This window comes from Aedes aegypti, chromosome 2 (assembly GCF_002204515.2).
Source record: "Aedes aegypti strain LVP_AGWG chromosome 2, AaegL5.0 Primary Assembly, whole genome shotgun sequence".
Taxonomy (NCBI): domain Eukaryota; kingdom Metazoa; phylum Arthropoda; class Insecta; order Diptera; family Culicidae; genus Aedes; species Aedes aegypti.
Window position 1 is genome coordinate 136342631 of NC_035108.1, and position 27187 is coordinate 136369817.

Genomic DNA, 27187 nt, shown 5'->3' on the forward strand with positions numbered 1-27187 from the left:
GCACGCCCACGTGCTGTAAACACTGATTATCGCGAAGAAAATTGTAAAAGTGAATTTTAGTATTGTACCTTTTATTTCCGCCCTAATTGAAACTGTTACTTCCAAAAACATCACAGTTTTTCGTCTTAAATTCTTTAAGTATTATTTAATACCATTGAGTATGACATGACATAACTAAACATCTATGAAGATAGAAGTATCATAAAATAATGAGAATAAAGTTAAAATAAATCACACAGTACACATAATTTAAGCTAAAAATAATAAAAATATTGCAGTAAAAGTACGTATAAGTACTGTTGAATTTATTCATAAAGTACAGCAAACAATAAGCGGTCATGGCGACCGCACAATCAAATACACAACGGCCGTCAATCAACGAGGGTTCGTTCATTCGAGAGGGATTCTCGTTTCCTAAGCTTCAGCAAGTTAGGCGGAGGCGACTCGAGTCAGTTCATCTCTCGACGTCGTGGCGAGCATATCCCGTTGTTGCTTCGCGTTGGCTTCCTCCTTGTGTTTCGACATAAACATACATAGATATGTGTCATACTTCTTACCTCTAGCCACTCCATTTCAACATCATCAGCAAATTGTGTACTAGTGCGAGCAGCTGTTTTCATCTAGATTTTATTTATTCATCATCCCGTGCCGCAATAATCGTGATCGGAATGGTTCTAAGCCTAATTGTATATGGAGTGCATTCATAAGCTTGTTGATCGAGCGAAATTGTGCAAATTGAGTCGTCCAAGAAGTGCTGCTTCCATTTTACCAACAAACGCAAAGCACAATGCAATTATTCGTCAATGTTTGAGAGGTGCAATTGTGGCATTATTCGCTCATCTACCGTGTGCAGTGGAGATAGCAGTGTGCCCTTACAAGTGTAATATAAGAAAGAAGCATTGTGCACTCAATTTGTGCCAATCTACAATAACAACCCTGGTCGGGTAGCAGTGCATGATCTGACGGAGAAAAATTGGAAATCAATTGTCTGGCGTAGCGTGACAGAGTTTTGCTTCCACGCAAAGCCACTCATTATCATCCGGAGGGAGATAATTGCGGAAGAGACTGGCTGACCCATACCGGTAGGTTTCTGGCATGTTATAGGTTCTTCTTGTCTGCTCCAGGAGTAGAGAAAAAATCTGTATAAATTGTGTGGATAGAATGAATGATGATATGTATTTTTGTCAGATTTGTTGAGTGTGAAAAACTAGATTATCACTTTTTTTTTAATTATATGATATTACGTTGTTCATGACAGTGAATGTATTTCTGAGTTTTTAATGTTTTTTTTTTACTTTTTCATGGAAAATATGTTTACATTTCAAATTGACGGTAGTTTTCATGGAAAGATGTTTAATTATGTATATTATAATACAGTTCTAAATAAAGATTAACACAATCAGATGTGTTACTTTTGCTTTCGTGGGCTTTCCAATTAGCTGAGCAAGCACTTTGGATTGAAAATTCTGAACGATGGGCTTGATTCTCGGAGGATTGTTTGGGCATAGTTGACATTCTGGGCAAAATTCTTCATATTACATTTGTTTTATTAAATTAGGATGATAGTGCTGTCTTACACAGAACACCTAGATATAAGAAATTAATGTAATGTTTGGATTTAAAATGTAAGTGACCTACAAAAGAAATGTTCATCTCGTCGAAACGTACAACTTTACTGAAGATACTATCGAATTTTTCTTCATTTTTTCGAGTAATGTCGTATATCAAAATTTGTCGAAGTAATTTAAGTCTAACCCTTAACGATTTTGCTGAGTGCGCATCGTACCTTCGGGCTGTGCGTACACGAATTCTCTCTGCTCTTGGAAGTTTTTTTTTAAAACTACCTAGAGCAAAAAAACAGTACTCCTCAGTGCTACAAAAACAACTACAAAACAAAAGGAAGGGTGAATCTCTGAATTCACAACTTCTTTAAAAAAAAATGGGATTTAAAACTGTCACTAAACGTGGCAAGAATGGAAGAAACCAACTACACCAGGTCCGTCCCCCCTACGGATAATGTTAGTAATTGCATCGAAATGAGCAATCAGTTCATCTTGGAGACAAAAAGCACAAATTTGTTACTTTGAACCCCACTTAGTGCCGTCGGAACCAAAAGTGGGGTCATGAAACAAAACATTGCCGCATGGATACTAAATGCATGATTTGCGCAGGATTCTCTCACGCTGAGGACGTCTGTCCTGTGAATGATGATCCCACAAAGTTTGTATGTGCAAATTGCGGGGGTCCTCATAAATCTAGCTTTTGGGAATGCCCTTCGCGTAGGCGAGTCGTCGAGGCTCGTGCTAGGCAGATGAACGGTCATGTTTTTCGTTTCCGGAATTGCCCTGGTACAACAATACTCATTTTACAGTTAACGATCGCTTGATTAAGAATTATACTCATCAGGAAGATTATAATCATGCTCATTCACAAACTAATTTTATTCCGTCATATAGACGTTCAAATCTTTCAATTTCAAATGGATCTACCTAAGAAAAATCCTATGCCCATATCGTAGCAAGTAATTTAAACTCCTTCCTTTTTCATACTACAAGCAACCGTTTCTATTGTTTCAAATCAAATGCAAAAACCCCTACTGCCACAGCAAGCTTCTATTCCGCCTCTTCGTCTACTGAAAATTCTAACGGAGAATCAACAGATAATATACTTACTTCAAGTAATATGTCTACCTCTGATTTTATTTTTCTAACTGAACAATTGATTATTTGATTGATGCAATATTCATAACCACCATGACCGAAGCAGTCCAAGGTGGTGTAAAATTTACTAATCAGATTGTTAGTGGATTACGTTTTTCTAATGGATCCAGATAAAAATTTAAATATTTTGAATTAAAAGGCTCGTTTATTGAATGGTTAAGAGAACGATGCTCTGGGCAGCAAGTTAATTTGCTCCAAACTGACATGCAAAAATTAAGTAGTTGCAATAAGTCATTTTTTGTCATTGGTGACATTAATGCCAAACATTAAAGTTGACACAATTTTATTTGATGAGTGCTCCTCAGGATATTTCTCAGTTCGATTCTACCCCATTACCCCGAATACCATTACCCCGAATGCCATTAACCCGAATGCCATTACCCCGAAATGGCATCAATGGCATTTCATATGTCTAGAAGAGCAAGACTAGTAGAAAAGCCTTGTTGGAACGAATCTAATTTGTTACACGTAAAAGTTGATGAGTGGTCGAATGTCCATTAGTGTAAGACAAAATTTAGAATCTCGCTCCAGCCCACTTTTTGGATTGCATTTTTTTCCCATAACAAGTGTGCAAAATTTCAGCTCGATCGGTGAAACTATATTTACGCGCCAGCCGTTCAAAATTTGTATGGGATTTACTATGGGAAAACTTACTCTTGCATAGAAAAATCGTCAGAGGTCGTCCATTGACCTATAAAAAAATACTGAACACAGATCTCGATAGGTATTTCTACGATGAACAACATAGCCAAAGACCTCGAAGCAATCCGATGCTTGTGAAAAAAGTTATCAAACAAATACAATTCGGAAATTTGGCCCAATCTTGTTATTATTGTTATTCCTTTACGTGTTAATCAACGTCGGCTTGCTAATAGGTTTTCATTGAATAACTTTTTTCACGAGTGTTGGATTGTTTTGCAGTCTTCGGCACTATTCTTCATCGTAGAAATACCTATCGAGGTCTGTGTTCAGAATTTTTATAGAGGTCAATGGACGAACTCTGGCGATTTTTCTTTGCAAAAGTAAGTTTTCCCATAGTAAAACCCATACAAACTTTGAACAGCTGACGCGTAAATATAGTTTCACCGATCGAGCTGAAATTTTACACAGTTGTTATGGGACCTAAATGCAATCCAAAAAGTGGACTGGAGCGAGATTCTAAATTTTGTCCCACACTAATGGACATTCGACCACTCATCAACTTTTACGTGTAACAAATTTGATCTGTTCCAACAAATCTGAAGGCTTTTCTACTAGTCTTGCTCTTCTAGACATAGAAAAAGCATTCGACAGTGTTTGGCATGAATTTTCCTACGTACATTGTTAGAATAATTCAAAGTCGAAATGACAGATAACTCTTACACTTCAGGTTGATTATCAGAACTTCAGGTCTGAAGGACTTCCTGTAAGAGCTGATGTTCCTCAAGGCAGCATTTTGGGACCAATATTATACAATATTTTCACATCCGATTTACCTGAGTTACCTCAGGGATGTCAAAAATCTTTGTTTGCTGATGACACAGGCCTCTCCGCCAGAGGCCTGCGTGTCATCTGTAGTCGATTGCAAAAAAGTTTGGGTATGTTTCTTCATACTTGCAAAAATGGAACATTTCTCCTAATGCTTCCAAAACTCAACTAATAATATTCCCACATAAACCAAAAGCTCTTTATTTGAAACCTTCAAGTAGACATGTTGTCACGATGAGAGGGGTTCCAATAAATTAGTCAGATGAAGTTATGTACCTAGGGCTCATGCTAGATAAGAATTTAACTTTCAAAAATCACAATGAGGGCATTCAAGCCAAATGTAACAAATATGTAAAATGTCTCTATCCCCTTATTAATAGAAAATCAAAACTTTGTCCTAAGAACAAGCTTTTGATCTTCAAACAAATTTTCAGGCCAGCCATGTTGTATGCTGTACCAATATGGACTAGCTGTTGTAATACCAGAAAGAAAGCTCTGCGGAGGATTCAAAATAAAATTTTGAAAACGATTCTGAAGCTCCTCCCTGGTAAAGTACCAATGAGTTACATAGAATATGTGTTGAAACATTGGAACAAATGTCAAAAAAAAAAAAAAAATAGTTGACAATTTCAGGCAAAAATCGTTACAATCTTCTATTGCCACGATCAATGCGTCATATATTTAGGCTAAGTTAGGTTCAGTAAATTGAAAGCGTTTTTTTTTCTCTTATAAGCAGGTGAAATTAACTCACCTTTAAAAAATCTGAACTGCTACGGCAACTGAAATATAATGTGTTGTTAACAAAATGTTAATAAAATCTTTAATTTGTTGTACCAAATTAGGATGATAGTGTTTTTTAACACAGAACACCTAGATATAAGAAATGAATGTAATATTTGAAATGATACTAATAAAGAAATGAAAAAAAAACTACTATCGACAGCACACACAATTTAATATCTAGTTTGGCGGCATCCACAAATTACGTAACGCTAGGGGGAGGGGGAGAGTAGGCTCAAACGTTACGGCTCATACAAAAATATAAGGGGGGAGGTGGTCAAAAATTTCCAATTTCAGCGTTACGTAATAAATGAACGCTTCCTTTAATCGTCAACATTGAAGAGCTTAGTGTTCTTAGAACCAAAAGCGATCTGATCTGTCAAAAAAAAATTTAAATTGTTAAAACATAAATAAATCTTTTATATCGTCAAACAGTTCGTATGCAATACAATTTGATAGTGTATAGAATTTTGATGAAATATTTATGTTCTCCAAGATTAGGGGATGTCCATTTCGTCCAGTGCGTTTATTTAAACTCATAATTATTAAGCCTAAGGCATAAGCCTAATACCCAATTACGTCAAGCAATTAGACTTGACGCTGATGAAACATCTGGTCACTTTAATCTATGAGCACTTCCTGTGTCGGCTACTAAGAGTTTTCGTTGCCAGTTGACATTATTTGCAATTGTATATCGTGCAACAATCACAAAGTCAGTCTTTGTATGTCGATAAAAATTACAACCCACTTCAGCATAGTAGGACTGAGAATCTATATAAAAAAAAACTCTAAATCTAACTCTAATAAGCGATTTCTTCACCACCGCTCAGACCTTGAACCAACTTTAACCATATGGGTAAACGTGGCTTATGGCTTAATTGAAAGTGAAGAAATCGGCCCTAAGAGTGCAAATGCTAGCAGTAGCGTAGCTAGGGGAGTGCGGTAGGTGCGGTCCGCGCCGGGCCCCAAGTTCATAGAGGCCCCCAAATGGTGGTAGTATGAATTTCATTTTATATTATGAATTTGATTTGGACACAACTAACACGTTAACAAGCAGATAAAAAATCAGTTTGGTGGTGATCTTGATCGGCAATGTGTAGGGGCCTTATGATCAATGGTATAGTGATTAGAGTAACCTTAATACCTATCCAAAAATTCATTCTCGATTTATCGGATTAATATTGTAATTCAGACGGATCTACGTAAATAGGCGAGGCTCATAATCGTATCTGGAACTGATTAGGAGGTATGATACAGTCAATATTCTCAAGCAAGCCGATTTTCATTTCAATTATAAATGGAAAAAGAATCAGTTACCATCTTCGAGACATGGTTTGTACACATCCGAGACAGGTTGCAGATCTTTTTTAGAAGCTTACTCTCCATTTTTAACAGAAGGTCTTAAAAGTCTATTTTCACCAAAATTGTCTCTGAAGTCACTTTTTTTCTATATTCTGCTTGCAGTGCAGAGGTTCCAGAGAATCTTTCAGAGACTATTACACGATATTTTTACAGATTCTTTAGGAATTTATTTTCAGATTTCTCGAGGAAAAACATCAGGAATGCTTCTAGTGATTTCTACAAAGATCTCTTCAGGTTTACTTCGGAGATCTCCTTCATAAATTTATGTATTGATTTCACCACCCATAAAATCTTCCAAAGTTGGATGGCTAGTGGATTTTTTCGTAATTTGCTCCAAGAAATCCATGGGCAGTACAGCGCTTCTCTTGACTATTTTGATTTCCCTTGTTGTAACTTTAGGAGATTCTCCAAAGTTTCCTACAGGAGTTCTTTTAAGAAAAAAAAAAATCATTATACAGTTCTTAAAGAAATTCATTCGAGGGGTTTTCCATGAAGTTCTACAAGAATTCCTATACCAGTTTCTCCAGTTATCATTTCAGGATTGTTTATATGGATTTCTTCAGGAATTCATTGACACTTACCATAGGAATTGCTCTCAAATTTCCTCTAGGGATGATACGAGGAAATATATTCAATACTCTTCCAGGAATTCCTCTTAAAAATTTGACCTGGGATCCTCATGAAGCTCCTTCAGAAATTTCTCCAACATTTCATGCGAACTTACTCCTGCAATTCTTTCAAACAATTTATCGAGTATTTTTTCAAGTGAACTCTTGATGGTTGCTTTAAACGATCATATGAGGTTCCACGCCACTCATACTACACGCAAAAAAAAAAAAAAAAATGCGGTAGAAACTATCATTCTAGGGGGTTAACTCAAACGGTCGCTCAATTTCCAGAAGACCACACATCTGTAGTCAAAATCAGATTGACAAAAAAAAAATTATGTTGAATGTACCAGAAAGGTGCGTGGGATATACTACAAACATAGTAATTTTCTCGGAATATACATGGTAGTAGAATGGGCGCAGTATGCTAAAATAGTACATTAGTACATACACAGATTTTTTTCCCGTGTACAGTAAATAATCTAGTATTTCCATCAGATGTAACTTTGGATTTCATTCTGAAATATCTCCCGGGTTTTTGAAAAATCCTTATCGAAGTTCTTGGGAAGCTCGTGAGAAATACAAAATGAACTTTTGAAGAAATCTTTGGAGTTCATTTGATTTGAATTTAATTTGAAGCAAACTTTTGGCTGATTTCTTGAATTTCAAGGCATTCATTTTATCAAGAATTTCAAAATAAATCCCGACTCAAAAAAAAAATAAAAATATTATGAGATGTCCACATTTTCCAAGAATACCCAATTAAAGCCGTATACGAATCATTAATATTTCCACTTCCGTGGCATTTCACTGATATTCGATAAACTAATGTATTTCTGAACAAGAATTTAGAAAATAAGAACTGTAGACTCATAAATGAATGGTAAAAATCATTAAACTACTTCAACAACATATCAACTTAAGATCCATCAGGCATAATTCTACTAAAGTTATTTGTTGATTGTTTATTCCAATAGTCGATTCCACATTAGCGCCTTACATGCAGACAACAATCACCTTAATATTGAGGGCCCCTAAATCGATCTCCGCACCGGGCTCCAAAAATCCTAGCTACGCCACTGAATGCTAGATCAATATGATGAGTTGAAACTGCAACAGTTTCTTTCTTATACTAAGGAATATTGAGGTATTCCCCGTTGAGATTTGTTGTTATTGGGCCTGTTTATTATTTATACGAATGACGCTTTACGCGATTTAAACACTGTTGAATCAATCAACATGGAGATGTGTTGTAGCATTGTCAATATTTTCCTAAAAGACTGTATAAATAGAAATAAATATCCCATAAAAATTATTATAATGAAAATATATTTCACTTATTAGAATTTGTTTTATAGAATTATCTATCGATCTATGCGAATAGTCATACTAGTATGATTGCCCGTTTGCATCAACTATAAAAATGAAACTTCGCTTATGTAACACACCTCTATGCTCCCTACATATCAGTTGCGTGCATGCGTTCATCCAAAGAGAGTAGCAACATGTGTTCAATGGAATAGTGGGAGAACTCGCGAGAGAACCAGTACCTAGTTCAGCGATAAGAAAGGTCTATTTTCCTCGATTAGTTACGCATGTAGAATGAAGTGCCAATTCGAACTTTTTTTTTTGCACAGTTTCCCAACAAGTGAAACTTGTATTCATTGCGTATGCCATAACAAATCAGCTCGTTTGTTTCTTTTCCCCATTAGCAAAATCTGATATTTTTAGATTTGAAGATCACCATAAGGCAAAATCTAAAAATATAGGCTTTCGGCATTTTCTCATTAATTATATGTCATCATTGTTGCTGTCGCTACGAACAGATGGGGCCTAATACTACATTGTATTAGCACTTAGGGTCTGTCCATAAACCAAGTGGCCATTTTTCGAACTGTCGAAACCCTTCTCTCCCCTTGCTTTTTTGTCCATACAAAAAAATGTATGTAAAAATGTATGTAGGGAAAGTGTACAAGTTATGGCCATAGTGGTTCCCTATTTGGCCATAGGTGAATTTTTGATGACTTTCACATTTTAAATCCTTTTGAATGTTTTAACATCAAGATATATCTTAAATCTAACTACTATGAGGCACAAAAATTTTCAAAATTTGATGACATTAAAGTAATGATGATCACGTGGTTTATGGATGAGTCTTTATGCCGTTCAAAAAAATATGTGACATAATGAATTTTCCTAACAAAATTATTTCATGATGGCAGAAACTCAGTTGAATTCAATTGGTTTACAGATGAACTACCGTTTTACGCATATTTTTCCCGTAGTCCATAAAGATTACATAGAACATGGAACAAGTAGGCGTAGAAGGGCAGTGAATATATTTTCAACTTCTATGAAAGAAAATCAATATAAAATGGATAATTTTTGTGTGTAAGTCATGTTAAAGAACCGTAGTAAAATTTGGGTTTCATGGTCACCTCGATGGTCGTTTGAAACACATTTGCCATGATTTTGTGTTCCATAACTCGATACCCCCCAAGCTCGACGGTCGCTTCAATATCGAGTTATGGAGAATTGGTTGTACCTTCAGTAAAGTTGTACATTTAGACAAAATGGGTGAGTTTACTGAAAAAAAATTGTGAGTATCACTCAAACTTAGAGAAAAATCGTTTACAGTTTTTCGTTTGTTTTTATCACATTGATCGTTATTATTTTTGAAATTGTGTGTGGAAAAATTACTCAGAAATAAATGCTCAAATTCAAGTTTGTGAGGGGCATTGAATAGGCAAATAAGCAAATATTTGTAAAGAAAATTTACCAAGCTGCGTTTCAACATGAACGCCCAAATTTTCAAAAAACGTTTGATTTAAATAAAAAAAAGAAGTTAACATTTCATACGCCTGAACGATAGCAACTTTATCGCAAGCTGCATTTAGGTGATTATTTCGATGAACAAATTAGTCTAGATCTCTTTTGAGTTTAGTCAAGCTTTTGTGTTTTCGTGAAACACTGCACAGTGTTTCAAATGTTAATTTTGTGTATGGCGATTTTTATGATGTGTGTGTTTAGCAAAGTTTTTGTCAATTAAAATTTTGACAATTAACATAATTGCTGAAGATTTATCTCTCGCCGGAAAGTTATCAATACAAATATTTAACCATAATCTACAAAATAATGCGCCATCAATAATGTTCAAATACTTTCCTCTCGATGCTTATGGATCAGGTGGAACCGTATGGACATTCAAGTGATATAGACGTGTTTCATGATCAATCTGCAATTGCTTCTTGTGGATCAAAAATAACCGTTATTTAGCCATTGACAACCAACCGTTTGGTTACTGCAACATTCTATCTTCTATAATAATATAATAATAAACAACACATTTTTTTCGTTCTGCATATACGTACTTAGTTTAGCATGTATGTAGGTACATGTCTAATACCTTTTTGCCCCTCCTTGCAGCCTTGGACTTTGAGCAGCAATGCCGGTCAACCACCGAGTATCTTATTTTTAGCTGCCTACTCAGAGCACGCAAGTGTCAGAAACAGCATGCTTGGCATATCTACACTTGTAAGGTAAATGTCTGGTGTGGTGAGGCAAACTTTCGTTTCTTATTTGCTGACATTAAATTTAATTAGGAATAAATAGACTGAGGTAGGCCTGTGTTGTGAATAGCAGAAGTATTGAGTTAGATATCTCAGTCGACAGATTCAAACTATACAGTCAGTGACATAAATTAGTAACCAAATGCTGTTTTTCCATACATAATGCGGAAATTTGGGAAGCTGTATCTCAGCTTCTGGTAGTCCGAATTGGCTGAAATTTGGATGACGAACTACAAATAACTTGAAGTTTTGCCTGTAAGGGAGTTATTACATTGCAGTCATTTTACATAGAGTTTCAGGGTTGTTCAAAGACAAAAGTAAGTAACCGAGAGACTTTGTAATCTAATTCTAAAACGGTAAGTTGTGGGTTATTGGTCTGTTCCACAAAGATGTTCAATTCCAGAAGTCACACAAATTTGCAGAACACACCAACTTTCCACGACTTACCGTTTTCGAATTAAATTAAAAATTCTCTCGGTTACTTACTTTTGTCTTTGAACAACCCTCTGAAACTCTATGTAAAATAACTGCAATGTAATAATACCCTTACAGGCAAAACTTCAAGTTATTTATAGTTCGTCATCTAAATTTCAGCCAATTCAGACTATCAGAAGCTGAGATACAGCACCCCAAACTTGGGCATTTTGTATGGAAAAACAGCATTTGGTTACTAACTTATGTCACTGACTGTAGGTCCAATCGCTTTAGATTGATTGATGAAAAACTAATGTGGCCATGTTTCCAAAGCTATCTTATCGAGTAGGAATGTTAACTAGTTTTCGATCCTTGATTTGTCCAGCTGAGCTTATCGTTGTCATGCCATTGACTTGTGTTCTTATCTCAACTCGAATATCACCGGTGCTTATAAACTGCTGCATTCTGGTTTGAAAATCAATCTGATACGAGCTTTGGCTATCGCTCTCAAGAATTGATAAAACTCAACATTATGTCTGTTAGACAAAAGGTGTCCATTGAAACCGTCGAAACGGACATGGACGAGATAACGCCAGGAAGGCCTAGAATGATTTTTTTGATGGAACCTATTTTGGTGCCCGATAGCACCAAACAAACATTTCTTTTTACATCATCAAAAACGAACGAAAGCGATAGATAGAAGAGTCATTGAAGTTTTCAAAATTTATTTTAATATGTTGACTTTAATATGCTTATTTTTATAGCTGACTGCAAAAGTCGTAATAAAAAAGAGAGAACTATTTCAATATGTTTATCATTGTTACTCAAACTATAAATACCATTGTGACTTTTTCAAAGAATCATTCAAACCACTCGCACTCCCAGCTTCTCACGACATATGTAGTTGCGATTTGATAAAGTATCGTCATTAACAACAAAAATAAAATGGGTCATTATACACATTTCTTAAATTTAGTATAATATGGTGAATCTGTAGTTATCGATTACTGTTTTAGGTCGAGGCCAATTATTGGGCTGAAAATATGTTCCCAGTCATTTTCTATTATAATTACATTAATCGGCTTCATGTGTCTGAACAAAGGTCCCCGATAGCTGCGACGGTAAACGCGCAGCTATTCAGCAAGTCCAAGTCCATGACTCTCAGTCATGTGATCGAATCCAACCGGTCGAGAAAATTTTCTAGATTTTCCAGGCATATAGTAACTTCATACGTACCAAGATATGCACATGCAAAAATAGTCGATTGGCAAAGAAATCATTCAGTTAATAACTATGAAAGTGATCATAAAACACTAAGCCGAGAAAATTTAGAAATTCAAAATAATGCTAGTTTAGCCATTTTAGACGTAACGCACTTATTTTAGATCCAACGAACTCTTTAAAATGTCTAGATTTGCGAAGACATTTGGAATTTAATGTAAATTAATGTAACTCTATCATGTTGATATGATCTACTAAACACAAAAGGTATCATGGTGATTGGCTATGTAAAACGGTGTATAATCCACTATGACTATTACTGGTGTATGGCCAAAACCGGTGCTTCTACCCTAATATATTATTTTTATATTGTTCCAAGCAAAGGAGGTTTGACCGATAATTATTATTTTCACGTCTGAGATCAATAAACTACTATAACTTTTCCAAATCTTAATCGATTTCTATTATATTGGGAGTGAATGTCTCTTACTTTACCTTAGTAAGGACCTTGGGTCTTTTTCGACCCATTTCAAAATTCAAATCAATGTAACTTTTGGTTGAAATAACCTAGCAATTTGAAACTTTCTGATAATTATTTTTTGTGGTAAATTTTGTTTTTGCGGAAACAAAAGTTTTGAATGACCCTTAGGGGAGCTTCCATAAAAAAAGTTACAAATTGTGATTTAGGGTCGTTTTCGACCCGAAAATTCAAACAGCTCGCAAAAATCAGTGTGTTGACCGAATTTAGTTCTGTTGGGCTAAAATGAAGGGCACACATGAAACCTACCCGGAGATCCGGATTCGGTCACTGTGGCCACCGGGAACCTGCTTCATCTGAAAAAAGTTCCTTTAGAGACCCTTACTTTGACGACCTGTAGTTTCGTAACTAAACAAGTAATCCGAACCGTCCTCATATTGTTGAATAGGCATTCACGTGGCCTGTCACTCAAATCACTCAGTTATTCATACCCGGTTCCGGAAACCCGGAGCATCCGAAAAGTAAGTTTCCATCGCAGTTCTGTATATGTAATTTACATCGGTACTATTCGGTTGATGGATATATTGGCATATTTTTTTCTGTAATAAGGAACCAATTCCTTGAGAAATACGGTCCAGTATTGTCCATGCAGAACCGGTTCCTGCAGTTCCGGGAGGTGGCCAATCTGGAAAATTCGATTAAATTACTCAGATTTATACCCCAAAACCAAATGAATTGTGTCCAATTCTTTACGATTTTTTATGTTTGGATGAATTTTGTCAAAAGAATGAATGGATGGATACTGGTCCTTTTGGAGCACCGGAATGGCCACCGGGAAACCCGTAATATGGGACCACATAGTTTTAGCACCAAAAGTAGGCATGCGACGGCTCAATCTCCATGATTTGTAATCCCTGTGACTCTGCTAGTTCAATTATTGATGAATGACCACTTTGGTTCTTCTGGCCCACCGAAATAACCCAGGAATGATCACCGGAGATACTCGTATTGTGAGACATTTCAGTTTTTGTACCAAAACCAGACATGCGTCGGTTCATTCTTCATGATTTTGAATACCTGTGACTTTGCAAGTTCAATTTTAGATGAACAATGAGCCAACTCTGGCTCATTGTTACCACGAAATAACCCAGGAATGGCCACCGGAGATACCCGTATTGTGGGACATTTCAGTTTTTGTACCAAAACAAGGCATGCGACGGCTCATTCTTCATGATTTTGAATACATGTTACTCTTCTAGTTCAATTATAGATCACTCTGGCCAATTATGACCGAAAGTAAAACCGTCACAAAGGTCAATTTAGACATAATGAGATGTAAAATTTGTGAAAAATAAATGATTCGTTCTAGTGAGCTTCGATCCCACGCCCCCAATACGCTAGACTGGGCGCGTTAATCAACTACGCCACAGAACAGGTAACGATTGTAGAGCGTCATTGCCCAACCTGAAACCTGAGGACCTGAGAGGACATTTACTTATTATTGTGTGAGAAAAGTCACATGCCCGAAAAACCAGGAAGATTGAGCCGTCGAATGTCTTGTTATGGTACAAAAACTAATGTACCCCACGATACGGGTTTCTTCGGTGGACATTCCTGGGTTATTTCAGTGACAGCAAAGGACCAGACTAGCCATCCATTCATTTATATGTGAGATTGATCACGTGCTCAGAAAACTTGGAAAATTGAGCCGTCATATGTCTAGTTTTTGTACAAAAACTGATATGTCCCACAATAGAGATATCTCTTCATCGACGAAAGAATGCACGACCAACTTCAATCCAAAATCGTCAACGAGCAAATTTTTCTTCATCCCGCTTGCTACCCTTACTCACAAGAAGAAGGTTACTTTACTTTTGCTGGCTCTACGTCCTTCAAGACATGACCTGCGTCACAATGTTACGCCAACTAACTCGGTCCATGGCTGCTAACCTCCAATTCCTCGATCGCCCCACACTTCCAAGATCCTGCTCCACTTGGTCAAACCACCTAGCTCGTTGCGCTCCCCTTCGTCTTGAACCGGCCGGATTTGAATTGAACACCATTTTTGCGGGATTGTTGTCCGGCATTCTCACAACGTGTCCCGCCTTTCGTACCCTTCCAGCTTCGTCATGATTCCAAACCAGCTCTGTTGGTAAGCGCGCGATTTAGAGATCATCATTTGTTCGATTCCTACCGTGTTTTGTTATTTTGTTCTTGTTTTATTTTTTTTTTTCAAAACAATGCTCTCAATCTGTCGAAGGCACGTGTCTGGGCTGGGTTCGATTCCCGGTCGGCCCAGGGTCTTTTCGTAATGGAAATTTCCTTGACTTCCCTGGGCATAGTATCATTGTTCCTGCCACACGAAACACGAATGCGAAAATGGCAACTTTGGCAAAAACAGCTCTCAGTAAATAACTGTGGAAGTGCTCTTAGAACACTAAGCTGATCTGGAGACGTTATGCCAAGATTAAGTAGAAAAAATGGAGTTTTAATAATTCTATATAAGATCCCAAGTGATCTGACGTTTTGATAATTCAATTACATTAAAACATTTCTTCTTTCATTTCATATAATTTTAGTTGGATCGCAATGCCAGATGGCATTACCGCCCGAAATGGCCCATCATTCAGTGAACCTTACGAGAACAGAAACATTTGTAATGGAGGAAGTGCAACCACACAGCTTTACCAACAGCAGCAGCAACAAAAGCACCAGTATATCACCAGTACCCCACCCACCTCGGCATCTTCTTCACCCGCTAAGAAATCATTTCCGTCAACTCCGACGCACAACTTTAGCAGTGCAACATTCTCCACTGGAGCAGGAGGAGGAGGAGGAGCAAGTGCAGGATGTTGCAACGGAGAGTTCAAGCTCTGTGGATACGACGGCGGCAATGGAGAGGACTGCAGCACCGGCAGTGTTGGCACATCACCGGCGGAAATTTTTGGGGTATTGGGATTTTGGCTAAAACTGCGACACGACTTGAAGTCCGTTCCCTGGAAACAATTGAGGGCGATCAAGATGAAAAATGCACGTGCTGCACCAGGCTGTGCCTACATTCCCACTAAGGTGAGTAGAGATGTTGTCGATTGTATCTTATCCGGGATTTCGATTTGAAAATGATCACGTACTATATTTCCATAAGTCGCTTATTGGAGTGCATCAACTCGTCGTAGCCTTGCTTGAAAGTGAACAAAAAATCAAGCCTGCGAGCCAATAGGGAGGGCATCGAGTTTTGGAAACGCTGGAATACGAAAATTAATTTGTTTGTAGAGTTACTTTGCACGTGCTGTAGCCTTAGGTGCAGGAACCTCATTGCTTGCAAGCGCACGGGAGCGCTGTACATCGTGAGACCTTTTTTTGGTGCGCTTTATTTTTCTTGAAATGTGTCTCATGCGCTCCGTCACATGTGCTGTTTAAAATTCAGCGCAATAACTGAAGTGATTGCAAAAGTTTTCAACGGGGATTGAAATTGTAACTCTTGTAACGTGAGTCTTCGATCATATCAAGTAGGCCATCTAGACACCTGCACAATGAGGCGAAAATAGCTGTAGAGGCTCTTCGTTAGTAAGCAGTTGTTTCACAACTTGGATACCGATGGCGAGCCATAGCACCGAGCAGCGCATGAGACGAGTCTCCCCGAGAGCACATCACCTTGTGCGCGCTTTTTGAATTTTCGTGAGCCTCCATCTAGCGCAGCACACTAGGATTCCGATGAGCTGAGAGACGGCTTGGATGGAGGCTCGTCAGTACATTTATGTGCTCCTGAGAAATATGTAACTCTATTTCTTAGCGACAGCGCCATTGCAGAAATCCATCTTCCCCGAACGTCTAGATCAAGGTATCTAGAAGGGATGTAGTTCAATGTGTCAGAATGATGAATTCGCCATTTTGAAATACCAGGGGACAACTGGCGAGTTTGTTTTGGTTTGAAGGTGCTAACTCAAGACGTACCTCCAAACATTTTTCACAGCCACACTCTATCTCGTTTCGTTCGGTTTTCAATTTCACTAGTCATAGAAAAAAATTAGCATCCTAGTAGCTTCTCCTCACTTTAATCAATAAAACACTTGCATTTTACATCCTCTAAAACACACGAAGAAGATAAACATTACTCAGAAATGCGGGAGAAAATTTCCACTTACCGGTAGGATTTGTTTTTTCTAGTAAACAATCTCTAACATTCCCATAGAAACGATACATGAAAACATACTCGCCAGCTAGCCAGCTCGCCAGCTGTCACTTTTACCTCCCCTGTAGCTGACCTCACTTCGCACCCACTGACTGATTAGATCACTGAACCTCCCTTCAATTAATCTTGGTCTAGATCCTCTTCCGTTACATACCGGCAACGTATTTGTGATCGTCCACAAAGTAACCGATCTCTACCTTCCCTGCTGAATATTATTTTTGCTTTTCTTTCTTTTGCCATTATTTTTTTCTTTTGACATTCGTCCACCAAAGTTTGCTTAGTATTCGCTTCTTTACACATTCTATATAACTCGTGATTCATGCATCTGCGTCACACAACATCAGAGGCGCGTCCACGTTCGAAACCACGGGTAGGACAAACGTTGGCAAAAAAATTGTGTAGAGTGAAGCTAAGACAAATTTTAACCCTATGAAATCCTAGATTGGAAATTGAAAGTTACTATATTTAAGGTTAAGTAGCCCGTCATTCGTTTTGGCAACAATGATGACTTTTCAGCTTGCATTTCAAAGTGATAAAACTCAGTCTTGATAGTTTATATTGACTTGAAAAAGTATCACTGTACGCGCTTACATGCATAAAGTATTCTGATACTTTTTCAGCTGTGTCAGTGCAAAACTAACTGATTTTCTTTGATTCGAAATCGTGAGATGAATCAGCAACAATCATCAACGACGCGTACAAATTTCAATGACGGCTTACTTCGCCTTAAGGGACTCAAACGCAAAGGGGTGTAAGTGACATTTTGGTCGGTTTTGAGTTGATTTGAGGAGATTCTACTTTTTCCTAGCGTTTAACGATATTTAAGGTGATTTTTCCGCTCAGCAGAACAAATTACATAATGTTAAGAAGACTGGCTTGTTTTTTGATTCTAATGCAATAAGTATGGAATGAAAAAATGCTCTAAAGTAGATCTTCTCAAAACTAGGCTTTTGTCACTGATATCCCCTTGCTGTCGTTGCCACATGACCAAGAAAGCTTATCGTCTTTATAGGACTTGTGGCGACTGAGTGCTTAAAAATAGGAATTCGGGTCCTAAGGTGTCATGCACAAATTACGTCACGCTCCAAGGGGGGGAAGGGGTCGAGCCAAGCGTGACAAGCCTTACAAAATTTTCGGAGGACTCATACAAAAAGTGTGACAAAGGGGGGGGAGGGGTCGAAAAAGATGAAATTTAGCGTGACATAATTTGTGTACCATCCCTAAAATGCTTAATGAAATCTTGTTTTAATGTAATGACAGGAAAGAGCATGTTACTACAACTACTTTAGAAAATTTGCGCGCTTAAATAACGGCTACATCATATTTAAACTTTAATTTAAAAATTGGGTCCATAAATGAACTTGACACTTTTGATCATGTTTGGCGTTCGCTTAGTCGACAAAAACACCAAGGGCTTTTAGTTTTAACAATGGGGTTATTCCTATCTGACATTTCGGAAGAGACAAGGAAAACAAAATACTCCCAAAATTTGAATTTAGGCAAAGGAGTGTGGCAAAAACTGAAATAAAAAAGTTTTTTGGATTTAAACAAACGAAAAACATGAAAAAAATTGATTAAACATTTGTTTTTGGCCCAAACTTAAGCGTTAGGCACTAAAATTGGGACAGGCCTTTAGGACCATATTACAGACCGGAAAAAAACGAGACCTAAAAGGAACCAACAAGAGGCCGAAAAGAGATCAAAAAGGAACCAAGAAAAGAATATAAATCTTAATAGGAGTCAGAAGATAAGAGTTTGCTTCTTCATAGCATCAGAACCGACAATTCTCTAAAATCAGTGGCTTTTTTTCAGAATTCTTTGTGGTATTTTGACAAGTATTGCTGTAAGTGTTTTCAAGATTTTCTAATATAATTTCATCAGAAATTTATTCAGGTATTTGCCCAAATGTTCAGATATTACTCCGAAAGTTTCTTAAAAAAATCATATTGTGATACTGCGCATTTCTTTCACCACTAGACTATCGCAGAAGTTTTTACAAGTGCGGAAACGCTAAAAAGTGCACAATTTCATCAAATCGGGTAGATTTATTTTCCGTAAATCAAAGAATAAGTGCTCTTAAGACACCAGCAGGATTCAATGCAATCCCGCACTTTAATTCACACTTTCGCACTTATGAGGCCGCACTTCGCAGTCCAGTAGTGAAAGAAATACACAATATTTTCTCAAGGAATTTCTCCATGAATTTTGTTTAGGACACCTCAAGAATTCAACTTTGATTTTCCAAAGAAGAACCACAAACATGAAATCATTACAAAAAATTTTCTCTGAAATCATCTGAATTTCTCCAGACAACTAACTTATTCCTGAAAGTCCTAACTCCTCCCAGCTTTTATCCAGTGATACATACAACATTTTCCAAGCTTTTATCCCTGACACATCCTCCAAGATTCCTAGACAAAACGTCTTCTAAAGTTTAATCTTCAACTTTTCCAGAAATTTCCAGAGATTTACTATAACATTGAATGTACAAGGTCCCTAACACAACTCCTGGACTCTTTAGGAAGTTTTAGAAGATTTCCTAGATAGTTTGCTAAGATAGTCGAAAAAATCAATCGAATCTCGGGATAGTATTCCGCAGGATTTTCTAAAGAAATTTCTCGGTAAACATTGGGCAGAATCTATTATAAATTTGTGTAGGAATGATCGGAGGAATTATTGAAAAAAAAAAAAATGCTGTGGTTTGAACAGGTGTGAAAACTTGAATAAACTTTGGAAGAATGCATGAAAGTTTTCTTTGAAACTTTTAAGAAATGTTTGGTTAAACTGCAGGAGTTTCCGGATGAAATTCTGGAAAAAATCCTAGAAAAATAAGTAAATTTGTTCAAAGAACCCCTCAAGGAATAATAAATTTCTGGGAGGAAGCGTGGATGAATTTTTAAAGGAATCCACATGAACAGATAGAGGAATTCTTGCATGGTTTCTTTAAACAAAACACCCTCAACCATATTTCTCGAAAGAATTCTGTGGAAATCTTTGGAAGATCCCCTAGTGTAACAACTGGTGAATTTGGTAGCAGTGTTAGCGAAAAAATATCTGGAGGAAGTTCTAGGATAGTTTTGAAAAAAAATCAAAATAATACAGGTTGGACTCGATTATCCGGGATTCGATTATCCGGAATTTTAGACTCGATTATCCGGAGTATGTTTTTTATATTCTTGTTTTCAGTTTTTATGCATGAATTTGAGATAATTTAGTACCGTCAAGCTACCATTCACCGTGCATTCAAGAAAAATTTGCACTTCAATAAATTGTATAACTTTTCCAAATAATTTGATGCGTACTAGAATACCACTACGTAGCGTGCAATTGTATAATAATACAGGAAAAAATATAAAACTAGTGTTGGATAACAAAAAATACTCTAAAAATATGTTTGAAAATGTTATGTTAAGGTCGCCTCGTACCGTTCTATGTCACCATTTACCGTGCACACTAGTGCACCATTCACCGTGCATATAGTTTTCGTCATGATTTAATTTTGTATCTTGAAGAAACGTTGGCAATGGAGCAACTATGTTGCTAGTGGTGTGCGCACTCATTTTTAAGAGTATTAAAATCTTCATTTATAATAAAAACCATAAAAAGTTTAAAAATTTACTAAATAATTTTTTTTTATTAAAATCGTTATAGGAGGTTTGACTGTATTGTCCAAACCATTTCATATTCACTCAAACACTCAATATGAAGTTTTTTAATCACGACATAACAATAAATATAATATTACCGAATAATTTCAAGCTTTTTACAGTAATGCACGGTAATGGGAACCATACATATTGAAAAGGGTCCATTTACCGTGCATTTAGGTTTTAACTGAAATACAATAAAAAATTATAAATTGCATAAAATTTCATTGCTCATACGATGAGATACATCTAACTAGTAGTATCCACAGTGTAAACTTGTTGAAATTTTGAAAAATTTCATACTCTAACGTTAAAATGAAAAATGGTAATTTTTGGCGTTTCTACTAAGAGTGTTGAAAAATCTCATTATCAAACAGAATTCACATGATTTTGACTACATAAACTAGGTTTTTCAAAATGCTTTGTGACAAAAACTACTTCATTTTATCAGTTTTATCTTATTTTGCCGACAAAAGATTAATTTGTGATAATTGTATGAATATTCTGTAGGAATTTGTACATGTGCACGGTGAATGGAGCCCGAACGGTGACTGGTGACTTAACGGTATTGCAATATACAATATGAATGATTTATCAGCAGTGCTGGAAAAGTTCGCATCACGAAGCAGCTCACGAGTGTATACCAACGCATAACAAACATCACTGACTCGGGATCTGGCTAGGTGTGAGTAAGCCCGCACCCGTCTGCTCGGGAGAACATGTCAAAAGAAGTAGCAACAAGCTCGCGAGCGTTTACTCGCGAGTAACCGAGCAAGGTGTGATTTATTATGGTTTTGACAGACAAATTAATTGTATAACCATCATATCGATAGTAAACTACTTGTTTGTAGTCAAAAGCCCTTAAAAACCATAAATCTCGGAGGGTAAGCAGCTTTTTTTCCCAAAAGCACAATATGACTCTGAGCAGCTCCGAACACGTTCGCGAATCACTTTTTGCTTCAGTTACTCGGGAGTCGACAGATGCGAGTAAGCCAGCGCTCTGACGCTCGGGAGCGTTTGGATTTGTTTTTGTTCCAGTTCAGATGAAGCGTTCGCCACTTTCCATCACTGTTTATCAGTTTTGGACGTAGTTAGGAAAAGTAGTGTTTGAATTTTTTTTTGTGTATGCAGCTCAAACATATTTTTTCTTCTCATGACCCCCTAATGCTCCTAGATATAATTTCTGGCTACGCCACTGCATCATAAACATAAAACAATGAAAAAGATAATACGTTCCTTTACCGCAGCTTTTCAGAAAGGCGGCTCAAGTGGCACGTTCCCCTACAGATGGGAGATTTTATATTAGTAATTCGATTATCTGGAGGATTCGATTATCCGGAGTGAAAAAAAATCGGTGCTCCGGATAATCGAGTGCGACCTGTACCTGAGAAAATTACTGGAAGTAGTACTTTGGAGCTCTCAAAGATGTCCTGGAGCAAATTCTGAAGAAATTATTCCAAGCATCCTTTGAAAAATCGCTGCAAGAATTGCTGGAGAATTGGTAGAGAAATCTCTATAAAATTTACTGGAGAGATGCCTGTAGGAGACCCTGAAAGTATTCAAAAAAAATCACTATGATAGTTCATGAAGCTTTTCCTCGAGGAATCTGAGACAAAATTCTTCAATAGCCCGTTATAGTCTCTGAAGGTATCTTTGTAGCCTGTACAATTTTGCATCAGGACTCAATGCAAGCTGAATAAATAAATAAGAGACTTTAGAGATTAGTTTGGTTAAAATAGATACTTTAGAAAATAGAGACTTGCATTAAAATAGAGACCGAGTCTCTGAAAAGAAATGTACTACCAGTCCTGTTTTTAGGATCATTCATTGGAACAACATTCATTGAATCAACTTTTTTCATTCATATTAACAAATATTTTTATCATTTTGAATCAATTTTATTGAACAAATTTGACAAAAATAGACCAAACTGCTTTCCCTTACAACCAGTGAGATTGTTCCAATTTCCTTATCTATGTCTAGATAACAAATGGATTAATAGCAAATATTCTGTGAATTCGTGTTAATTCTTGTTTTCCTTTTCACCGAAGTGACCCGACTTATCGCAAAAGTATTCTGGATAAACTAAAGATGATTGAAAAATGTTTCATTCAGCAGAAACTTCGTCAAATATTTCGCTGAAATTTCTTCAACAAATCTCAAAACAGAAAATCGTCATAATAGGCTTTAAATATTTTTATGTATGATGCCACAAAATATCAGAAGTATTTTAATCAAATATATTTTCATTAAACTTACTAAGAATTACTTCTCGAAATGTATACGGAATCATTCAAGAACTTCTAAAGAGTGTGTTGACTGTCGTACCCAGGTGTTTTTGTGCGTAATATTGTATGCAACACTTATCGCCCGGAAACATTAAAAGCTTTCTGGTTCGCCTCTTTCAACATCTACATTTTGTGTCAGTTAGAAGTGTCATTTGGTTAATACCTGAAAAGATAACACTGGATAAACATTTTCACGCCATAATACTCGTTTTATGGGTTCATCTCTTTATCCTAGGTTCTGCCCTACGCTCGCCAATTAGTTATTCATTTGATCCACTCTTATTGTACCAATCGGATCCGAAGAGAGCGCCATCTTTGAAGTATTGCTATTTCTGCGTTTTTACAATATGCCCTGTTCATCTTATCCTTCCAGTATTCGCCATATACTGGGTACATCGTATAGTTAGGCAAGCTAGTGGTTCATCATTAAGCGCCACACACCTTTCTCCTGCACGCCTTTGAAGACGTACACGACGTTCGAGAACCTCAAGAGCTTGCAGGTCCTTCTCAAGCCTAGTCCACGCTTCATGCTCGTAGAGGACTACCGGTCTTATAAGCATTTTGTTCATGCTACATGAATCTTTTTCAGTTGCAAGTTTTTCTTAAGTCCATAATAGGTATGACTTCTACAGATGATACGCCTCCGTATACCAAGACTCTTGGGGATAACGCCCTGATGCAGATAATGTCGGAGAGGAGCCGTACATCAATCAAAACGGTCGGCTTGTTCAGGTGTACCGATATGACAGGCTGTGAAGTAAGCGCTACGAGTGATCATACATATTATTCGAGTTAGTGATATCAATCAGTCATAGGCTGCTTTTGTTCGTCCGGCTTTTGATAATCAACTTACACATTATCATTCTTTTCCAATTATAATATTCAAAAACTTTTCAGAGAAGTGTTTGATCCATTGATCGCGATGCTTGCTCCCGCGAGGAAGGCGTTGCGATCAGGATCAATCTTGTTCCTTGCGGATCGCGGATATAGTTAATAGTTGATACTTTGATCACGTCGTTTCCTCTTGCTGAGCGAGCGATGAACACTTGTTTCATGCAAAAGTATGTTGTTTGTGCCTTGGGGTTATATTGACCCCAAATTCAAATCACCGTAAATTCGCGAAATACACATGGATTTTTGATTTTTGTGTGGTATTGGAAATCAAATTTAATTGAATTTTACTAAGAAATATAAGAAAATTAAAAAGGGCGATTGTTCATCGCGGGGAAGGAGAAAAAAGGTCCAAAACAGCGAATTTTCGAAACTTTGAACGTTTATATCTCAGAAGGATCTGTTTTTTCCCACAGACAGAAGGTTAAATAACTTTTTAAACCATAAATCATTTTTGTTTTTTTTTTTTAGATCGAACACATTGCCAACGTCATCACGCATGGTCTCTGGGTGCTTCCATCGGTATACGCCGGGTTGAACCTGTTCTTCCGAAGCTACACAGGCGCACAGATGCTGTCTGCCATAATCTACGGGATTGCTCTGACGATGCTGTTCTTCGTATCCACCTTCTTCCATTGTGTGTTCTACTGCAACCGGAATCGCCAACTAAAGGACGTACTGCACCGCTGTGATAGGGCTATGATTTACATCTTCATCGCCGGATCGTACTACCCATGGCTCAGCCTAGGACACACTTCCCATCCACAGATAGTATCGGTGGTCAAGTGGTGCGTCTGGGTTATGGCTGTCCTGGGTATCATATACCAACAGGTAAAGTTAAGGCTTAACATACATGTTGGTAAAATGTTAAATTATATTATTTCTATTACAGATATTTCATGAACGTTACAAATGCTTAGAAACCTTTTTCTACACAGTTATCGGTGTAGTTCCGTCGCTGGTGATAGTCTGTTGGGGCCATGAGTTTACAGGAATGACTGAGTTGAAATTGGGCGGACTTCTCTACATTGTAGGAATTGGTTTCTTCAAATCCGATGGAATCTTCCCGTTTGCCCATGCTATTTGGCATTTATTCGTAGTCATGGCTTCCACCGTGCACTATTTCGCAATACTCAATCATCTGTACCCGGTGGACGTAGTTGGTACCACTTAAAAATGAACTTCTGTACCCAGAACGTGCTTTCGATTTAGTTAATTAGTGATATTGTCCATGATCACCAAAAATGTTGACATTTAAAACGCTAAAAGCGGTTAGGTAAAAATGTCGAATTATGATTATTCCCTTCGTACTGTATTATTCCCTGTTTCAAGGGAAGTTTATGATTTTGTTCGGATGTTACATCACTGTCCCAGACCCTATGTCGAATACGATAATTGTCCTTTGGTGTTCATTTTCCTTATCTATTACACACCGATACAGCATACCAAGTACAACCTAAATATAGCAGATTGTAAACAGAAAACACACGCAGGTCCGTTACCAAAAATAATATCCACTTCCGGTATTGAACCACCGAACCATCTCGAATATAGCCCTACTGAGCTGAAAGCGAAAAACATCGTACCATCGGTTTTGTTTCTAGTAGGAAAATTGTGATATTCTTTTTTGTTCTAGGAATATTTTAAACCCATTTTAGATTTAATTTAGGTTTCCTGAGTGGAAGAAAAATATACTAAAAAATTGCGTAAATACTGGAATAGTTCAGGAATTGACATTCTTTATTAATTCCCGTCATCTGCAGTTTAAACCAAATACTCATTTGTTGTAAGATACAGCAACTTATATGACTCAAAACAACAATTACCATAATCCATAAGGGGAATAGAAATAGCCATGTAGTAAACTGACACGTATCAGATCAATTTCTATTAGACAAAAAGAATAAACAGATTAGAAAATGCAACTATGTATGTAACTGTACCACCTATACTATAGAAAAAGTTACTATTTTGAACACATTCTGTGAAATATATCCCACACCTTCTGGAATAGGCCCCATGTCACAACTGAGAACAAATATAAAAGAAAAATGAATAAACTTATCACAATTCTAATCCGAATTCCATATGACAAAAAATTTCCTTTTAGTATAATGACTTCTTCTTATTCGTAGCAAAGGGGTCGTCCATAAACGACGTAGCATATTAGGGGGGAGGGGGGGGGGGTGTGGGGTTCACGGATTTGTGACGATGTGTGACGTGGAGGGAGGGAGGGGTCCCACCTAGTGGACGTAGCATTTTGAATAATTTCGGCGAAAAGGGTGCGCTGAAAAACTTGACAAACATTTTTTTCTATCAAACTTTTTTGTCTGACTTATAAAATGATGATTCAGCTTCAAAACATTGATATGATCGAATTTTTTTTTTCTAAGAAAATTCAAACTTTCTTTATAAATACAATCGAACAGATTTTATAAAATTTAATATAATTATGTGAATATTATATTGTATTCGTGTCCAAACTGGATGCTTGATATGCTACGTATTTTCCAAGGGGGGTATGAGCATTTGTGAATAAATGCTACAAGGGGGGAGGGGGTATAAAAATCAGTGAAAAAATGCTACGTCATTTATGGACGGACCCAAAATAAAATAGTTAAGCTAAGCTTATCATAGAATGACTACAATTAAATGGTGAAATATAACCTATATTGTTTGGAAATGCCACGGGGAAGATAGTTGTCTTTTAGGAGGAAGCGCGGCGTCAGACGGAGGACCACGATTAACCACGAGGGAAATAGGGAGTTAAAAAACCGAATCACGTGGTTGTTTCGCTGTTTTTCTCTGATTTTTAGAAAAAAAAACTTGTGGGAAGGGGAGTCTATTACAGAAATGTTCCGCATTTATCAACACGTTCGGCAGACGTTGCTGATTTGTACAGGCCGACTGCGATACAAATCGGATCATTCCATATCACATCAACATCATGCTGTCTACTCCATCACCAGTGCATTGATGGCGATAGACTATGGATATCACTGATGGGTTAAGTTTAGCTTTAAATTATGCAGATAAAATAGCAATTTATCAGTACGATATTTTCGATGGTGTTGCAGATAGATTGAAACTATGTGTTGATCACTGAAAAACATTAATAGCATGGATAATGACCACGTGATCACTCATTCTGCAGTGATTTTGATCTAGAGTGCGATGTCGCATCACTGCTGGGAGTCGTTAGTTCGATTCTCACTGAGAAGACGTGTAGCTTTTTCGCTGGTTAGCCGTAAACCACGATTCATAATTAAAAACAAGTATCTTTTGTTAAGCTTTATGAATAAGTGTATGACAGTTGGTATGAGACTCCAATTAAACTTTCGGTCTCCATGTGGAGAAGGGATGCGTGTCTGCTCAAAGATCACGATTCAAGCAAATTAGGGATAGGAACGTCCAATATAAACAGTTTCTCAAATTATCAGCCATTTCCGTCCTTTCCCCTCGATACAAACTTATTATATAAATGGCTAATCAATGGCTGTTTGCTATAATCTGTGCAATGCAATCGAGTTTAATAGTTAAAAGATGTACA

At 37.1% G+C, this 27187-nt stretch overlaps 1 protein-coding gene across 1 annotated transcript; it reads left to right on the top strand.

Moving 5' to 3' along the window:
- Nucleotides 1–441: 441 nt before the first annotated feature.
- LOC5573671 (monocyte to macrophage differentiation factor) lies at nucleotides 442–25693 on the top strand. The gene is made up of 4 exons (XM_001660943.2): nucleotides 442–1082; nucleotides 15199–15688; nucleotides 24109–24468; nucleotides 24530–25693. The coding sequence occupies exons 2-4, from the start codon at nucleotides 15209–15211 to the stop codon at nucleotides 24809–24811; spliced, it is 1122 nt and encodes a 373-aa protein (XP_001660993.1). The 5' UTR covers nucleotides 442–1082; nucleotides 15199–15208; the 3' UTR covers nucleotides 24812–25693.
- Nucleotides 25694–27187: the final 1494 nt, after the last annotated feature.